General features: G+C 35.1%; 1 protein-coding gene across 4 annotated transcripts in view; it reads right to left on the bottom strand.

The window, feature by feature from the left end:
* Window positions 1-875: 875 nt before the first annotated feature.
* Window positions 876-20,526, bottom strand: part of ARHGAP12 (Rho GTPase activating protein 12) — a 121,957-nt gene continuing 102,306 nt past the window's right edge. For 3 of the 4 annotated variants that reach the window (XM_049624776.1, XM_049624777.1, XM_049624779.1), the window contains 9 exons: window positions 17,241-17,342; window positions 13,264-13,362; window positions 9,427-9,529; window positions 8,504-8,620; window positions 6,504-6,602; window positions 5,115-5,192; window positions 4,884-5,018; window positions 4,556-4,658; window positions 876-3,424 (listed from right to left, as the gene is read on the bottom strand). In XM_049624776.1, coding sequence (XP_049480733.1) covers window positions 3,250-3,424; window positions 4,556-4,658; window positions 4,884-5,018; window positions 5,115-5,192; window positions 6,504-6,602; window positions 8,504-8,620; window positions 9,427-9,529; window positions 13,264-13,362; window positions 17,241-17,342 — 1,011 coding nt within the window. In that variant the 3' untranslated portion in view covers window positions 876-3,249. The remainder of the gene's footprint in view (window positions 3,425-4,555; window positions 4,659-4,883; window positions 5,019-5,114; window positions 5,193-6,503; window positions 6,603-8,503; window positions 8,621-9,426; window positions 9,530-13,263; window positions 13,363-17,240; window positions 17,343-20,526) is intronic. The other variant, XM_049624778.1, reaches the window with a different exon arrangement.

Consider the following 20,526-nt stretch of genomic DNA (forward strand, 5'->3'; position numbering starts at 1 on the left):
TAATACACCATTATTGTAAGACTTGATTTTGTTTTGCAGCCCCCTTTGCTATTTGTTTTTTTTTTGTGTGTGTGTGTGGGGGGGGGTTTCTGGTTTAAAACGAAAGTTGCATTTAACACAACTATAGTAGTTATACTGAAATACTGTTTAAAAAAACAAACAAAAACAAGACTATGCCCTGCATCTAGGATTGTTACAGGCTACAGTCCCTATTAAACACCTTCTCTAGTCTTGTACTACAGAGTGCTTTCTATAAAAGAGGATCATTAGAGCTGATGGCTAGAGTTCAGAGAAACTAGAAAATTCCACAAAATCTTATTTTCTACCCATTTTCAGGTCTCTATATAGATGTAATCTTTGAACACTTGACTTTTATTAGGCCACTGACAGCATGATGCCCATTTAACTATTTTTATTTTCTTCTTTACTAAAATGACATGTTGTAGACTCCTCTGTGTCTTTTAAAAGCCTAAATATGTTGGAGAAATTAGTGTCATGGGAAACTGCATGTTTACTTTAAATATTTAATTAGAGGATCTCTCCCATGAGCTAAAAAAGAATCTCTTGGCAAAATTACAGAATAACTCTTTCTCCTCTTACTGCTATCTTAACATCTAATATTACAGGCTTACAAAGAATCATGGGATAGAACTAAAATAACACAAAGGTCTCCAGATATCTGCCATTATTATTAATGAAATTTTCATTTGTATGTAAGCAATGGCACACACACACACACACACACACACACACACATTTATATACACATACATGTGCCTCAGCCCAGTTTGGCTGAATTATCCCATTGGTGCTTTTCCCACAAGAAAATATATATATATGTATTTGCAGATTTGCCTCTATCGAAGACAACATCATTTTTCCAGAGTAAAAGGTAGTTTTACTGCTGTAAAATTTAAATGAACATTTTTCTTCTAATTCATATTTGAATATACTTTTCCTTTCAATTTCCAACTACTTTTTAAAATGACATTTTGAAGGAAAAGGCCTATTAGCAAATGAAATTCCACTGACAATTTATTTCAGCCTTTAACATGTTTTCTACTAAAAATCAAGTTATCAAGACAGGAAAATATTACTGGTTTTGCTATTACAAAAAAAAGTGAGAATTTTTAATTCACAAAGGATGAAAACACAAGACATTTATCTCACTGTACATACAATATTACAATAAACGAATTAGCTGTAGACTAATAAAACATTTAAGACCCCACATACACACGTATGTACTTTGAAACAAGAAACACAGGACAATTTTAATCTTTGTTATGTCCACAGCTACCAAGAAAAAGAGCATCACTGATTTGAGTCTAACTGTTTTGCTGGCATACAATCACTATATGGGTGAGTTCTAAAGCATATTGTATTGTTCAGGACATTGTTAGGCAAATATAAACATTCTCATTTGGGGGCTTTTTCTCCCTGCCCAAAACAATCTGCTTTTCATAGCTATCAAGTAGCTTGGTTTGTTACCAATCCAACAAGATCACAACAACAAACAATATTTTTACCACAAAACTCAGGTGAGAGATTTTTAGGCAGATCATACAAAAACTATTTGTTCCCAAGGAAGGCAATCTGTAAATTACAAATGCAATTCTAAGAAAAGAGTCTCAATTACAAAAGTATCCACTTTTAAATATTGATGAAGAAATAAAAATTGGAGGGGGGGATAGTGGAGGAGGTATTGGCATGGCAGGGAGCAGAAAAGGTGTGGAAAATGAGGAAAACATATTTACCACATGAAATACTGGATTCAATTGATTTTTTAAAAATGAGGTATAAGAGTATGCCAGTAAATGCAAAAACAAGAAAAAAGTAAAACCAAAATGCACATTTCCAATGGAAAATCTCTAAACCTCTTATAGTTTTCTTTATTCAGATTAGACATTTCATATACATCAGTTAATCTAGAAAAATACATCTTAAAATATCTTTAACAGACCATGCTCTCTGTAACAAAACCTTCCAAACCCTGTTTTATTGTACAAATCAACCTACATTAGTAATGTAAAAAGAAATTCTCAAATTTAGCAATGTCATTTTCCATTTGACATCCATCTAATTTACATATGGGTTTCCACTATTCATACTGCAGTTAGAATTCTGTAATAAATTTTTTCTAATGTATTCTGTACATATTAAATTATCTAAAAGGTTCCTCTTGTAGTGCATTTGCCATTTAGCAAGTCTATTCAGTATTTTTCCAGTACCATTTGCATTACAGTGATTTGCCTGTAAATGTAATTAAAATCTAAAAGTGCACACAGTTAAGTTTCTCAAATAACAGCCTATTTCTGGAGGAAACCTAATATTCACGGAAAAGATTACCAATATCATGATTAGAAATGTCAGGTTAGGATGTACTCTGAGACTATACAACAAAATTATATACATAAGCTAAAGGACATTGTCTTTAGCTTATATTTACATCAACTAATGTCTGTTTCCACAGGGTCATACCAAGAACTCAGTATGGCACTAGACAGAATTAGGATGCTTAGCTACAAATCAGTATAGCACAGACAGCCCAAAAATACCCTGAACTGACTTATGCTAAGTTAAACTCCAGTATCACAGTGTGTTAAGTAATATTAGTGTGCTGCCCAAACAAACAACTAAGACATCCATCCAGTAAGGATGCTGTGCAACACAGTTAAAGGCAGCAAGGCTGCACAAGGGATTACATCTGGGTTATAGTGACTTGTAGTACTTAGACTACCACTGCATGCAGAAACCCTGAAAAAAAAAATACACAGGTTTCAAAAAGGATGTACTTCATTTCGTTTAGAATGCCCAAGAGCGTCTTCAAAATAACTGATAGTGAGTACTGTTCTATCAAGTGATGAATCTAACGAATCACGAGAAGAAATTCTACATTATCCAGTTTGAAAAAAACAAAAAAACAAAAAAACAAACTTTTCTTACCAAATTATCCAGTGTATACGACTGGTTAGAATTGCAAGTTTTGATTTTTACTGAAATTCAGAGTATGAAATGCACACATTCAGGATAAAATTAATTCAAAATTACACACAGTTATATCAACTTGCAACAAAGCAGCAAATATGAGGGCCTAACACACATCTTGACTCTCCCATTCCCTTCTGATCCCTCCAAAAAGTGCAAAATCAAAGAGTAACTGCTTGGTCCAAAATTAAACACATCATATTAAGGGTTTGAAATCTGATCGAATCCAACTTCTATTCCACAGGTTGTCTTCAGTAAGAATCAACGCCCGAAGATGGAACTTATTTCCAGAAGAATTAATTCTACGATCTGATTTTGGTAGACCGTATGAACTGCTATGTTACCAGTCTCTTTCTCTGGCTTTAACAGAGTGGGACCAAAAACAATTGCTATACTCTGATAGGTCATTCGGTTTTTTTCTCCGTTTTCTATAACTCTAAGAAGGAAAAAATAAATTGTTAAAAGAGTAAGCAGAGAGGAAAAATTCTTCAAATTGTATTATAAACAGTTTGCATTTAGAAATGAGAAATAATGGGGCGCCTGGGTGGTTCAGTCTATTGAGTGTTCAACTTCAGCTCAGGTTGTGCACAGAGCTTGCTTGCCTCTGTGTGTGTCTGTCTCTCTCTCTCTCTCTCTCTCTGCCCCTCCCCACTCGTGCTCTTGCTCTCTCAAAAACAAAAAAAAATTTAAAAAAAGAGAAATGAGAAATAATGCTTATTCTCCTAAACTAAGTACTTAACCAAGTAGAACTCAGTCCAAACACCATGTGAAAGTTTCTTTTGGATAAACACAGCTGAAAGGTACAACTGTATATACTCTAACAAAATTAAGACACAGATGCAAGTATGAGCTACAATTCAGGTAACAATAATTACTCCACCAGATTGATGGGGAAAAAAATTTCATTAGGGTACAGAGATTAATTTTTCATTTTACTCATTTTATGTGTGTTTTAAATCTCCTTCATTGGGATAATTTATTTTAGTATTCTAGTATTCTATCAGAACACTTTAATCAGTTATTAAAATGGCTAAGCAGTAACTATAGTAACTACAGTATATAGTACTATAGTAACTATATAAATATAGTACTGTAATAACTATAGTGACAACTATATGTAACAACTACAGCAGTAAGCTATGATGGCTTTAAGGGTAATTTAAATTTAATATTCATCACTTAACCAATCTCATCTTCATATTAACTAACTTCAACAATTTCTGGACACTTATGTGCTAGGTATTATATAAATGCTTACATATAATATTTACTTTAAGTAAATATCTTTCATAGCAGACCATTTGCCTATGGGGTACTAGGCCCAAAGGAATGGTCTTTTTCAAGTTACAAAGATAGCAATTAGCTCAGCTGGGATCTGAACCAACGTCTCAGTGACATTGACCTGGCCTTGGGGGTACCACGCCACATCTCATAACCATGCATTTGTCTTACCTTTTTTTTTTTTTCTCCCTAATTACTCTTTCTTTCTTTCTTTCTCTCTCTCTCTCTTTCTCTCTCTCTCTCTCTTTTCTTTCTTTCTTTCTTTCTTTTGTGGTAAACCTCTTACCTTTTGAGATGTCTAAAAAGAATTTGCATTGTATCTTGATTTGGCTTTGGCAACTGTCTGATTAGGTCCTTAACAGCAGCGACTCGCTGTCTTGGTTCTTGTTCTGAAAAAAAGATAAAAACTGGAGATTTTGCATGAAATTGAAAACAGTGACATAGTTTAGAACCTGATATTTGGTAATACACAGTGACATCTGGTGGTCACATTTAAAATTTCTGAAGTAAAACCTTTGAAAAAATTTAAAAGATCAAACAGAATGTAGTAGCTTAATCAGTACAGAGGACTTTCAACATCTAGAAAAAAAAACTGAGTGTAATGACATACTTACTAATTGCATTAACAAAATCATTAAAATGGTTAAATGTAAAAAGAGGTTCTGGTAATTCTCGAAAAAACATTTTGAGTGCTCCAGTGATAACATGAATATCTTCCCATTTACTGTCATTCAAGTCCAACTTCTCATCTGAAAAACAGAATAGGAAATTTTTTAAACTTACTTTAAACTTATTCTAACAGTTATGAGAGTTTTTGCAGATAACAATAGGGAGTACAATCTTACCATGATTGACTGCGAATCTCAGTTTCTGGATCACAGCAAGGTTGCCACTTACTCTGTATATCCCATCAACATCCAAACCTAAAAGAAAATTACAGTATTTTTGTGTTTAAAGTAGGTGTTTGCCTCTTCTAAAGATGCTTGCATGTTTCACAATTGTTCTTCATTAACATTAGCCTAAAATCAAATGGGCAAATGCTCTTTTCCTCTAACTGGCTTTTTATAGATGCTTGGCAGAGACAGAGGGGGTGGAAATGTTTAATAAACAGCAACAATTCTACTTTGTTTATCATGAAGCTGGTGGATTTCAAAAAAAAATCACCTCATCAAACTTGAAATACTAACAATTTAAGATAAACTTCTGCACCTGCGGATAGTTCAACAGGTAAAGGAAACCAGTAAAATCAGCGCATCCATTTTTTTGCACAATTTATAATGTGGATGTATATCTTAAAGCACTCTTTCAAACATGGCTGTCCTATTAAGTGCTTATAATAAACTTAATATAAACTAGCAATTAAAAAGTAAAGGTTCTATAAAAACTATTGATAATTTGACAGAGTTTAACTTATTTTATATATGGAATAGAATCATTTGAAATTCATCCCATTAAGCCTAAAAAATTCAAATGTTCATTAAATGATAAGGCTGTACACATTTAACAAAGCACACACTATCTAATGTGCCTCTTCATATAACTTCAAATAAAGGCGTGTTGTCAAGAAAAATCAGAGACAAGATCTGAAACTGGCAGAAATTACAAATTATGCAAATGTTTTAACTATACAAGATGTTTTTGATGAGGTACAGATACAAGTTAATGTGATTACCATCAAGATATTATTTTATTAAAAATATATATTTGTATAATATAAATTCTAAGTATAATATTTATATAATAAAGGTATAAGTATTATAAACATGTTAACATTAACCAAAATATAAATTGGTTTAAGTCTTATTTAACAGGAAATGACATAAGAAGGTTGGTCTATTGAGACACTTCATAGTTGATTTAACGGTTTTAAACTGTGATCTCATTTTTATTTTAAAGAGAAAGAACACTCTCTTGATAAGTAAACACAACCTTCTACACTACCACTTCTTAATAAACTCAGTTTCATAATCACCTTCTTCATCTCAAGCAAATGCCAACTCCAAATGGCTTCAAAGAATACCATTCGCTTAGTCAACTAGAAGTGCAGAACATTCAACAGGTGCCTGCAAAGGTCTTAATTTAAAATAAGTATAAACACGTAAGTTTTTTGCAAACAAGATGCTTTTCTTAATATCTTACAACTGTTCTATCACTCAAAAATCATAAAAATCCTAGGGATTTTGATGGCAAAACAATGGGTTAGTATGTTTAACATAAAAAAATCATTCTCTTACCATATGCTTCAACATGTTCAATACATAACTTCACAAATTTTGGCACTGTGCCATTTTCTCTCTGACACAGATTAGCAAGATTGGCTCCAAATACTTGATCTGAAAGAGATTTATTTTTTAAAATAAACCACCTTGCTAAAACTTAGTTTGCAACATGGTGATAACCATTCACAGTGCTATCAAAGACATTTCCGTGCCAGACACCGTCAACTGTGACTTACGCCTTCTGTGATCTGCCTGCCCTTTTCCAATGCCACTTCAAACAACTCAACTGTCCTGCTTTTATTAAACACCACAAACACCCTGACTCATTTCTACCTGAGAGCCTTTTTGTTTTCTACACCTTTTGCAGAGATCCATCCTCTCTCCCAAACGTGGCTCCTTCTTTTCACTCTCACCCTCAGCTAAAGTATCATCTACTTAGAAAAACCTTAGGAGCAGCCTAAGGCAACCCAGTTACAATCACTCTCTATTCTATTACTATGGTAAATTCTTCAGAGTAGTCAGCACTATTTGAAGTTATCTTGTCCATTTCTCATTTTTATGTAAGTTTCATGAGGGCAGGGACCTTGCAATTCTTGAACACCAGTAGGTATTCATGGCACCTAGGTGAACACTTAACACTTAGTAAATACTGAAATATTTCTTTAAGTATTAAAACAAGCATGGTGCACGGCACGGGGTGCCTGGGTGATTCAGTCGGTTCAGTGTCTGACTTTGGCTCAGGTCATGATCTCGTGGTTTGTGGGTTCGAGCCCCACATCAGGCCCTGTGCTGACAGCTCAGAGCCCGCAGCCTGCTTTGGATTCTGCGTCTCCCTTTCTCTCTGCCCCTCCCCTGCTCATGCTCTGTCTCTCTCTCTCTCTCAAAAATAAACATTAAAAAAAGAAAAAAGCACGGTTCTGACATGACACATTTGTGCTAAGTATCCAGGAAAACAAAATACTCGAAGTGCTAAACACAATCTCCTATCACCGTAAGGCAGCATAACACTATAAAGCACCAACAGTTTATATTTCTCAATGAAAATATAGAGAAAGCCTGGTGAACAAATTAATAGCAGTTTCAATGAAACTGCCTTTTTCAATGAAAAAGCCTGGTGAACAAATTAATAGCAGTTTCTTTTCATTGACTTGTCAGGCTTTTTTTAAAGTTCTAAACTCAATATACAAAATTCATATGCATCATCTCAGAGTCCCTGTTTACCGATAACTCTTAAGGTTGCTAATTTGAATCCCTTAATTGGCTGAACTCTACCTAGTTTTAAGTATCTTTTTAATGAAACCCATTTGTGTATTTTAGATGCTTTGCAAACAGATGTTCCAGTGATGGTCTTTATTTGAAATTTCAAAGACATGTATGTGTTATATACTACCTTTACCTATATCTTTATTTACTAATTAATGTCACTGAGTCATGTACTAGAAATCATTGAAATTAAAAGTGCTTGTAAAAACTAAAGGCATACACAAGTATATGTGATTTTAAAGAATACTCTTATTAAAAAAAGATCCTGTTAGTGCATTATTGCTATTACTGCTTATAAATGAAGTAACAAATATGAAAATTAATTAGGAAAACACACCTTATATGAATTTTAAAATCACCTGAAATGAAAACTGAAAGCAAACAATCAAGATAAAATTGTTCAATATTTTTCTTTCTACTGTGTTAGGGATCAATTATTCAAAATTTCTTCTGATCTGTGCATCTCAAAACTAAAAATCTTTATTATAGTCATGTCTCCTATCCATCCATCACATCCCTGTAATTCCTCTGGTACAGGGTTGTCTGGTATTTAGGTCTGTTCAATGTTTTAGTTAAACCCTTCATGTGCATTAAAATATCAATTTTAATCACTCAAATGTATTTTAACCAATGCACCTGGTAACTCTAAAGAATTAAAACATTTTTACTAGTCAAAAATTTTTCAGTTTTTATTTTAAAATGTCTTATTTCTGATTTTGGCCAACATTAGTAAAAACATCACTTCTATCTACCTTTGATATAACCTTTTTCACGAACAGCTTGCAAAGTGGGGCGCCGTGTAAGAAACTTCTTTAAGTTTTTCTTCGTTTTTTTCTGTTCTGAAGAATCTATGCTGGACACTTTCATGGCTTAAGACAAACAGATATTAGGCATTTCATAAAATAAAAACTTCTTGATGAAAGTTTTTCCACCTAGCACTCAAAACATATTAATCTCAAATGTAAAAATCAGTTATAAATTCAGTTATTGTAACTTTAACACAGTTTGAGAGTAATATGTGAAGAATCAAGCTAACCCAGACCCAATTTCAAAGTGATAAATCAAGCAAAACATTTCATTTTTATCACTAAACAGTGACAATGAACTATACCTTCTTTGGTATATGTGCTAAGACACTGGTTATTTTAATTTATATTCAGTGTTTCATAAATGATACTACTTATACCTTCTTTGACTCTCCATCAGTTTTAGAAGGTAAAATGACCAGAAAAAAATGTCTATAAAACATAAACAAGTCCCTATCCTGCAGTATCCTTACTGGACTAGGAGTCTGGAGATATGTATACCCATCACAATTATTTGTACTTTAAGCTAACAAAATCTCATCATAATTACTTCTACACTAAGAATGGGACCACGTGAATAACGTCCTACATTGCCATCAATCTGATTTCTTTTTTGGTTACCATAAAAAATATCCAAAAAGTAAATTTCTTGAAAGGAACTATATATGAGGAAAGTTGAGAGCACAAACAATAGGTAGTAAAGAATTAAAATAATCAAATTTTCATGTGTTTACATTGTTATATGTCCATGACAATGCCTGTAACAGGCCTAGCCTTCTTCAGAATATGGGAGAACAAAAGCAGAAATGATTTTCTAATCATTCAGTTAATCTGAAGGCTACTAGCAAAACATATAAAGAATAACTTACCACGAAGTTTCTTAGGGTCTTTATGGTCCTTCTCTTTATCATGCTTTTCTATTCCTGGTGAATCTGGTATCTCCTCTTCAATTGCTTCATCAGTTTCTACTGTCTATTGATTACAGATTTCCCAAACACATATTACTTTTGAAACTATTTTTAGATGTGATAGCATAGTTCTCATTATAATCAGTAACTGATCCTCCTAAATGATTTTAGGGAACTATTTAGTATATGATATATATGATTTAGATACTTGATAACTCTTTAAAAGTATTCTTTTTCCTCTAGATGGGGGAAATTAATTCTGATTTCAAAAGAGAAAAAATGCTAATAATTCACATGACAATGGGTTTATATACTGATGATGAGGCTATCTTCCCTTGTGTAGATCGACTGCATAAGAATTATAGTAACAAGACTTAAAAGGTCAGACTATAATCTGTGGTGACAGAACATGATGAAGCTACATTCTGTGCTAATACTACAAGATAAAGCTAACTAGCCTAGGGCACATTAATTTTTCACACCAACAGATGTTGCAAATTATACTTTGTATCAATAGCTAGTAATTACTCACAATTCATGGATTTTAGGCATTGAAAGAAATCCCAGGGCTCATGTACAGCCTGACCAGTCACTTTTACGGGTTAAAAAACTGAAGTGAGTTCTCAAAGCTAGAAGCATTGCTTTGCCTTTCACACTGATGTCTTTACTCCACTTAGAACTTATTTTTGTGTAGAGCATAAAAAAAGGTTCTAATTTCTTCTTAGATATCCAGTTGACCCAGTACCATTTATTTTAAAGCTTATTCTTCCTTATTTACAGTGCTAAATCTAGCATAAAGTGTCCAAAGGTATGTGTTCTTTATTCTGTTCCATAGATCTGCATATCTAGCCTGGTATGGATACCATGTTCTATTAATTAATACAGCTTTATAAAGTCTTGACATCTGACAGAACAAGTCCTTCCACTTTCTTCTTCAAGAGTGTCTTACTTTTACCAAATTTATATTCCTGTATGAATTTTAGAACAAGCTTGTCAAGTCCCATGAGATTTTGAAGGAGGTTCAAAAATCTCAAATATATAAATTTATAAATCATTTGGAAGAACATATCTTTACATTATTGAATCTATTTTTTTAAATTTTTTCTAAAATGTTTATTTTTGACAGAGAGAGCGAGAGACAGAGCATGAGCGGGGGAGGGACAGAGAGAGGGGGAAATACAGAATCGGAAGCAGGCCCCAGGCTCTGAGCTGTCAGCACAGAGCCCGATGCGGGGCTCGAACTCAAAGACCACGAGATCATGACCTGAGCCAAAGTCAGACACTCAACTGACTGAGCCACCCAGGCGCCCCTACATTATTGAATCTTTAAAATATTTTTAAATATTTATTTATTTTTGAGAGACAGAACGTGAGCAGGGGAAGACACAGAATCCGAAGCAGGCAGACACAGAATCCGAAGCAGGCTCCAGGCTCTGAGCTGTCAGCACAGAGCCCAATACGGGGCTCAAACTCAACCAGGAGATCATGACCTGAGCCAAAGTCAGATGCTTAACCGAATGGGCCACCTAGGCGCTCCACATTACTGAATCTTTCAATCCATGAACATATAATGAGATTTTCTCCCATGTCTCTCAGTCAAGTTTTACAATCTTCCCTGCAGGAGTCTTGTGCTTCTTTCTACATTTATTGTGCATATTTCTACAGTATCTTTTGCCACTTTGTAAACAGTATATATTTTAAATTTCATAGTTGATGTTACTCTCTTTTCACTTGGCTTATCCCCTGATCCTATAAGGCTTAAATGGAAAGGAAAAAAAAACAAAACCCTTTTTCTCTCTGCAAGGCTCTCCTGGATCCCTACACTAGGTTAGCCCCTCCTTAATTGGTATTTTCATAGTAAGTTGTATATCCCTTACCATCATAAACCTCACCACATTCCACTGTATTAACTATTCAGTCATCTGTCTTCAGTAATCTTCTGTCTTTGGCTGTAAACTCCATACAGAAATGTGTAGCATGTGGTTGCATGCTGCTATATCTCCCCAGTGCATAAAGCACTCTCACGTTTATTAAATGAATGCAGCCATACTTGCTTTTCAAGGGATTGGGAACAGATTACAGTGACTAGAGCTGAAAGCCCATATTGGGTAGAGTAGAAAGAAGGTACATTTGAAAAGACAGACTGGGCTCGGGTTGTTGAATTTTAATGAGAGTCACAGAAGGTTTCTGAGCAGGAGAGGATTATAAAGTTAACATTAGGAAGTTTCATACAGCAATACTATTAGGAACATATTGGTGGGGGATGAGATGAAATAAGAAAAACTGGGAAGTGACTCTTATCTAACATATAAAGTCTTGATCAGGTTTCAGGAATAAATGGAAAGGAAGAGACAAGATTCAGAAATATACAATATTACAAACTGCAAAGGAAGTATATGTATGTATGTATATGAATGTATGTATGTATATGAATGAATAACTGGCTACAAGAGGTAAAAAGAGGAGTAAGAGTTAATACTCAAGATTCCAAATCTGGTTGTTTTGAACTGAGTGCATCATAAAGACACTGGAGCTTAAAAGGATACTGGGAGACAATCAAATCCAACCTCCCTATTTTATAAGTGAAAAAAGTGGATGCCCATAGAGGTAGAATACCTCAGTAAGATCAGAAATCTTATTTTTTCAATGGTTATTTATTTGTGTGTGTGTGTGTGTGTGTGTGTGTGTGTGTGTGTGTGAGAGAGAGAGAGAGAGAGAGAGAGAGAGAGAGAGAGAACACACCAGTGGGGGAGGTACAGAAAGAGAGGGGTACACACAGAATCCGAAGCAGGATCCAGGTTCCGAGTTGTCAGCACAGAGCCCAACACGGGGCATGAACTCATAGACCATGAGATCATGACCTAAGCTGAAGTTGGATGCTTAACTGACTGAGCCAACCAGGTGCCCCAAGATCACAAATCTTATTAATAATGAGGCTTCACCTACAGTCTCTGAAAGACTTCTCAGTCTTCACTAAAGCCCGTGATTCCCAATTTTTTTTCAGTCTTTGTTTAGTTTAAAACCATAACACACTTTCTTCAGTATTCACTTTTCTTTTTGTCACTGACCTATGATCCTTAATCAGGAACATGTCCCCATACAGTGTGGGTAAGAATATAGTCTGAAAAAGTAGCATCCCTATTTGTTTCTTCCTGCTCTTACTAACACAGCTGCAGGATACAAATTTGAGGTTCTTTTTGGTTATTATTGTTATATATATACATATACTCTATATTCTATATCTGCTGTGTGTGTGTGTGTGTGTGTGTAATATTACACACACACACACACACACACACACACACACACACGAGGAGACTTACCAGGAATGGGAGGGTACTGAACACCTCCATGATTAGGGGGGTGAGGGGAGGAACTAGAACGCCTAAGGGGTAGCTAGAGAGCTATCATGAGGAAAGAAAAGGTCCTCATGAAGAGACTATAGCTTTATTCATTTTATAACTGCCTAGGACCTGCCTCTACCAAATAGCACTATTCCCAATTCATCAATCATTGAATAAATACTATGCACTAGGAATGGTTTGTCCCTCTTCTTGAATGATTTCTTTTAGGACCAATCCTTCAATCTGAAAATTATTTAACATCCACTAATAGCAAATATTATAGAATTGAGAATGTTAAGTCTCCACGAGCCCTGGGGAATTGCTAAACTGACCACTGCCTTTCCCACCTGTTTTATCACATATAAGTTGGAAACTAGATATGCAACAGTCAATTAGAAAGCAGAAAAGAAAAACAGCTCTGAAGTAAAAACATTTACCTAAGTCAAACACATACCTGATTATTGATAGTACTACTAAGAACTTTAAACCAATCATTAATAACAGTGTCATTATCAGACTGAATTAGCAGTTCTGTTCCTTGACGGGTTTTCAGCTTTAGAGAAAAGGAAAAAAAAAAAAGTACAGTTAGTGCTTTCAACCAAATAAATGAATGCACATGTGCGCACACACGCGCGCACACACACACACACATAATTATTAAAGAGAGAGTGAGAATCCCAAGCAGGCTCCATGCTCAGCCCAGAGCCTGATGCAGGGCTTGACCCCACAACCCTGGGATTGTGACCTGAGTTGAAATCAAGAGTCAGATGTTCATCTAAGCCACGTGTGTGTGTGTGTGTGTGTGTGTATATTTTATTTTTTAAGATTTTAAGTCATCTCTACCCCCAACATGGGACTCAAACTCACAACCCTAAGATCAAGAGTCTCATGTTCCAGAAACTGAGCCGGCCAGGAGCCCCCAAATAAATGAATATATTTAAGCTAAAGTCTACAAAACCACCAGCAAAAGACGTTACATTAAGTGATAAAAGGTTAAAGTAATGCTGCATAGCAATAGAGTATTTTTTACTTTTCCCAGAGGAATTATTTTATAAAACATGAAATTTTTTTTCACAAAAAAATTCTCAACAAAAATCTAATAACTTAGGGTCCCAAATTCCATCACACAAATGCAATAAAACTTGTTGAAATCTAGTGTACTTTTTCATTAAAAAATAAGTTCAAGTATGGGAATGCAAGCTGGTGCAGCCACTCTGGAAAACAGTATGGAGGTTCCTCAAAAAACTAAAAATAGAACCAACCTACGACCCAGCAATTGCACTACTAGGCATTTACCCAAGGGATACAGGTGTGAAGTTTCGAAGGGATACATGCACCCCAATGATAGCAGTACTATCGACAATAGCCAAAGTATGGAAAGAGCCCAAATGTCCATCAATGGATGAATGGATAAAGAAGATGTGATATGTATACACACACACACACACACACACACACACACACACACACACACAAAATGGAGTAGTATTCGGCAATCAAGAAGAATGAAATTTTGCCATTTGCAACTACGTGGATGGAACTGGAGGGTATTATGCTAAGTGAAATTAGTCAGAGAAGGACAAATACCATATGACTTCACTTATATGAGGACTTTAAGATAGAAAACAGATGAACGTAAGGGAAGGAAAACAAAAATAATATAAAAAACAGGGAGGAGGACAAAGTATAAGAGACTCATAAATATGGAGAACAGTGGGTTACTGGAGGAGGTGTGCAAGGGGGGATGGGCTAAACGGGTAAGGGGCATTAAGGAATCTACTCCTGAAGTCATTGTTGTACTATACACCAACTAATTTGGATGTAAATTAAAAAAATAAAATTAATGAGAACAAAAAATAAACAGAAAAAAAAATAAGTTCAAGTATCAAAGCTGTGTGTTTTCAATTAGAATTGAAACAAAATTCATTTTAATTTATGTTTTTTATGTTACAGGGAACACATACACATGTGCACAAGTAGGGGAGGGGCAGAAAGGGGAGAGAGGGGAGGGGGGGGAGAGAGAGAGAGAGAGAGAGAGAGAGAAAGAGAGAAAGAGAGAAAGAGAGAAAGAGAGAAAGAGAGAGAGAATCCCAAGCAGCCTCCATGCTCAGTGCAGAACCTGGTGCAGGACCCAATCCTACAACCTCAGGATCATGACCTGAGCTGAAATCAAGAATCAGACACTCAACTGACTGAGCCACCCAGGTGCCCCAAAACAAAATTCATTTGTAAAGAAATAAAATCTGTGATCTTTTTATGTAAATCTGAGGAACTTTTTTCTCTCCCCAGTTAAAAAATAAATGTAGGAAAATATATATGAAAGAGTGAAATATTCATTATTTCCTATTTAATAGGCAAATAAATATAATGTCTTGGTATAAAGAGAAGGCACAGACAATAAATGTTACATCACTTTTGGAAAGAAACAGTACTAAATTAAGTGTCAAATCATGAACTACTCAAGTAAGGATACTATGTATTATTCTACATGAAGGCTACTGCCAGATTATGTGTAATCACTTTGCTTCAAAGTTTCTTCCACTTGACTAAGAAAAATTATGAGGTATTGGGAGAAAGCCTTCCTCCTATTTTGTGGTTAGTAACTGTTTATTTTTTTCCTTGAGGAACATATTGCATTGTTTCCCATACAACATTCTGAGACATATGCCTCAAATATAGTTACCAAAGTAATGTTTAAAAAAAAAGGTATTCCTCAATGATATTTAAGATATTAATTTGGGAAATACTGGATTGAAGAAAGTTAAACAAGATTCTCTCCTTCAAGATATTGCAGGGCTTTGATATTCCAGGGTACACTGATTTTCTAAGGAAAGAATAACAATATACACCATTGCCTGCATTTATTTGACCATGGATTCACTTTCACTCTAAATTACTTCTTAAAACTACAAGGTTAATTCAGTAAACACTGACTTCCTTTCTTGTACTACTTTCCCAGAGTCCATCAAGCCAGTCTACCAATACTGAATATTCACTGCACATGAGATACTGTCAGAAGTTCTTACTTCAAGAGAAGGAAAAATAGTCTCTCTGCTGAAAAAGATAATAATTATCTAGTGGGAAGCATAATTTACACATGATAGTCAACTAAGGCACACTCAATTAAATGCTATTTTAAAAGCATAGTAAAAAAGAAGCATCAGTGTTGTGGTCACATTTCTCATGGGTCTTGAAAGACAGGTAACATGTGATAAGCAGAGACTGCCATGGATACTAAGAGTAAAAATCATAGGAGCAGGAAAGCCTAGGTCTCACTTGGAAAACAGCAAATGCCTGGACAAGACAGGAAAGGACTGACACATGAGGCTCTAAAGGAAGGCTGGGATTGGGAAGACTGTTTGCAAAGACAGTCTGAAAAATTCCTCCAATCTCTGAATACACACCCTTCTGCAATGTGCCTTTACTGTTCCTCCATCAACAGGTGGGTTCTAGTTCCCCACAACCCTCAACACTCGGCTGGCTTTCGGACTTGCTTTAACCAACGGAATCCACTGATGTGTGACTCCTAACTCTAGGCCTCAGGAAGTCTTATATCTTCCACTCTTACCCTCTTGGAACCCTGACACGGCCCCATGAAGAAGCCTGGCGTAGCCTCCTGAAGAGTGAGAGAACCTGGAGAGAAAGAGGTCTAGCAGCTGGCACAACACCAGACATGTGAGTAGACTGCCCAGACGCAGTCAAGCCACTACTAAAGCCTCATGAATGGCCCCATGTGAGATCAGAAGAACCACTCAGCTCAGTAAAGGCCAAACCCAACTAAAAAAATGGTTCTTTTCTCCTAAGCTTCTAAATTCTAAGGTGGTCTGATATGCAGCAGTAATAACAGATACAGAATCATATATTACTGTGGGGGATTTTTAATGACAAAATGGAAAGGTTTCAACTTATTTTTCAGTATTAGATTTGGTAGGTAAAGGAATCCACACCCTTTTTATTGTTGGTAGGGAAAGGCAAGACTGTGGAACAAAGGCTTGTAATATATAGTCTGAGACCCAATAATTTATGCAAGTGAAGCCCAGATCTTTATACCAGCTTTTTTCCCCTTAAATTATGACACCAAATTGATTTAAAGACCAACTTTGCCTTAATCAGTTGCACTAAAATATAGCTCAAAAGAACTCAAAAAAAAGAACACCCAATTACTATGGTTAAGAAGGTGAATTATAGGGGCGCCTGGGTGGTTCAGTCGGTTGAGTGTCCGACTTCGGCTCAGGTCATGATCTCGCAGTTTGTGGGTTCGAGTCCCGGGTTGGGCTCTGTGCTGACAGCTTGGAGCCTGAAGCCTGCTTCTGATTCTGTGTCTCCCTGTCTCTTTGCTCCTCCCCTGTTCTCTCTCTCAATCTCTCTCAAAAATAAACATTAAAAAAAATTTAAAGAAGGTGAATTATACTTAGAAAAAAATTGTATTACCTCAAATACATTCTTTTTGCTGGATTTGTCCTTTGAAGCCATCTCCACTGTCGCCCCCTTCAGGTCCACTGTGAACTCTGGCTTGGACTGATTACTCCCAAACTTCATTTTAGAAAAAAGGAAAAACCCTTGTGATATTCATGGACACGAGCGTATCAAAAACAATTTAGACCAATTTTATATTATGAACAATAAATCAAACAGGTGATTACCTCAAATTCTTGTCTTTATTATAAAATAACAATTCATACCTTAAAACTGAAATGTCTACAAGACATGAATATATCGTTCACAGAAAAGGAAATGGCTCGACTTGCATCTTAATAAGAAAAACACAAAATAAAGCCACACTAAAATCTTTTTTCACCCATCAGTGTAGAAAAAAAATTCTAAAAGTTAGATGAAAAACTATGTTTTGCATAGAGAAATAGGCCTTCATATGCAAGTACAGTACAAATTGGAACAATGCCTAGAGAGGGAAAATTGTAATACTTTATTTGGAAATTTACAAACGCATGTATCCTTTGGCTTGGAACTGAACCTAGACTATATAGGACTAGGTAAAATGATGTGTTCAAAAGGCAAGGCATTATTCTTACATATGTATAAATAATATCTGGCAGATATCAAGTTGTTTTCCACTCAATAAACATTCTATAAACTTGATTGTGCTTTCAAGAGTTATTTCCTTATTGACTATTTATGTTGTCAACAACTAACAGTAACTTATAAAAACAGAAAACTCTAAGCCTCATGTTCTTTTATTTAGCCTTTGTTAGAAATTATACCTGGAGCCAGATGCTATGAAGCCTCAGCAATTTAATAAAAAACTGTGAAAAGAATAGGAAGACAGCTGACATGAAAAGAAAAAGCACTTAGCTAGCTGTTAGATTTTGTTAACCAGATAAAGAAAAGATTAGCAAGCAGCAGAAAATTCATGTTAAATACAGACGTACTCTGCACCTTGTCATCATTAACTTAAATTTTTGTTTAGAAATTTAACTAAGAATAGACAACAGAACTAAGAACAGAAAATAGCATTCCCATTTATTGAAAGGTTTAGAGGTTTTAAATCTTTAAGGGCTATAATCTTAAGGCCAAAGATTTATTACAGAAGATTTCGTTTCTTAAAATATTTTCAAGTCAAATTATGTTTGTCATTGGAAATGGATATTACCCCAGCAACCTAGTGATATCTTAGTCACTGTTCATAACGTCAATAACTACTCAGTAGCTTCCCATTTAATGAATGGTTCAACTTCATCTGTTCCCTTTTACTTCATCTTTTCAGCTAGCAACGTGGACTTAAATAATGTACTTGTTATAACAAAACAACATTTAGGATATTATATGGCATTTATTAGTGGAATCAAAACAAAGCTTAGAGTGTTATATGGAATTTTTTATTAGTGGAATCATAATAACAATCACAAAAATTTTGACTAATTTACAGAGTCTTGGCCTTAAGTGTCTTTGTCATTGTCATTCAAAAGACATTTAATTAACCATAGGAGCTACAATGGGCAAAGAGAACTTTCTGAGCAAAAATGATGATCTCAAAAGTTGTAAAACTTAAATGTACACATTTAACTGAATGATAAAAATCCATGTACAAATTGTCATTACATGCCTGTAAATGGTTAGCTATAAACTAAGATACTTAGCTTAAATAACTAACCAAGTAAGATATAGCAACCAAATAACAAATACAATGACAGGACATGGAATGCTGGTAAAAGTACATTCTATGCGGTTGGCAAAATTTTGTGTTTGTTACTCATTCTTTTTCAAACTTTAGTCCCACTTTATCATACATCCCTCCAATAAATTCATGGCAAAGAAAATGGAATAATTGTGGCAAGGGGCATGCAACAAGAACACATACAGTGACAGCCGAAACAGGATCAGATTTTACATATGCAGGCCGACGACTGACAGAATTTTTCCAAGAAGAAAGCAGCGAAAGCAAGAGCTCAGAGACAGAGCCCTGTTGGCAGAATGACTTGATGGAAAAAGGGAAGAAAGTGATGATGTCATAATAATGCACAACGGCAAAATGACACATAAGAGAAAAGCATATGGAAACAAATGGGACAAAAATACAATTCCACAAGCAGACACAACACAAAGCTTAACTTCCAAATATTTTGCAAAGGCCCTAGCATTTATATCTCAGAATTATTTTCTGATTCTGTTACTATGTAAGTTCATGCTTTATTTTTAACATGAATGCTTTATAGAAATTACATTAAACAGAAATTACATTAAACATTACACTAAGCATTTATATCCCAGAATTATTTTCTGACTCTGTTACTATGTAAGTTCATGCTTTATTTTTAAGGTGAATGCTTTATAGAAATTACATTAAACAGAAATTACATTAAACATCTTCGTCTGTATTCACAACAGAAGACCTGAAGGGTCACAGACGGGAGTCACATCTGGCCCACCACCATCTTACCCAGCAGCCCCTGAATCTGGGAGCTTCCTCCTTGCAACCTGCTGGGCAATGTCCCCCAGTGGCCCTACCATCCAGTTTGCCTTCTCTTCCTTTAGGACAAGTGGTTCTCAACCACAGGCAATTCTGTCCCCCAGGGGACATCTGGCAATGTCTGGAGACATTTGTGGTTGTCACACCTGGAGGTGAGGATGCTACTATCTTCTGCTAAATACCACAAAATTTACAGGAGAGCCCCCACAACAAAGAATTATCTGCCCCCCAAAATGACAATTTTTAGATATTTAAAAGCACATATAAATAAATTTGAATAATTACTAATATTTGTGGGGTGATTTTTATAATACTCAAGGAATATGATGAATGATATCCCGAAAGGTAGCACAATACATGTCATGTCACATTATAACTGTGCACTTGTCAGTCTTCCCCATTATAGTGTAAGTCATGAGGATAAAGACCATGTTACTTACTCGTAACTCCCCAAACTTAACACAATGCCCAGAACAAAATAGGCTTTAAGGTCTGTTGAACAGATCAGGTGAAATGAAGTAAGAAAAAAAACAAGTATAATTTATGTTATTGATATCACAATCCAGTGGATAACTAATTATACAGAAAACAACTGGAATATATCCTAAAGGGGAAAGAAAGGCTCACTGGATCATGTACCACCTATGTAAAATTTATCTTATATAGTGGAGTTGCATGGTGCATATGTATGTTTTGTTTACTTAATATTAACTATCCATGGAACCAAAAATAAATGCTAAGTATGAATTAATTAAAACAAAAAACAATTTCAAATAGTGTGAGTGATTTTGC

Source organism: Panthera uncia, chromosome B4, assembly GCF_023721935.1.
Source record: "Panthera uncia isolate 11264 chromosome B4, Puncia_PCG_1.0, whole genome shotgun sequence".
In the NCBI taxonomy this organism is placed as follows: Eukaryota; Metazoa; Chordata; class Mammalia; order Carnivora; family Felidae; genus Panthera; species Panthera uncia.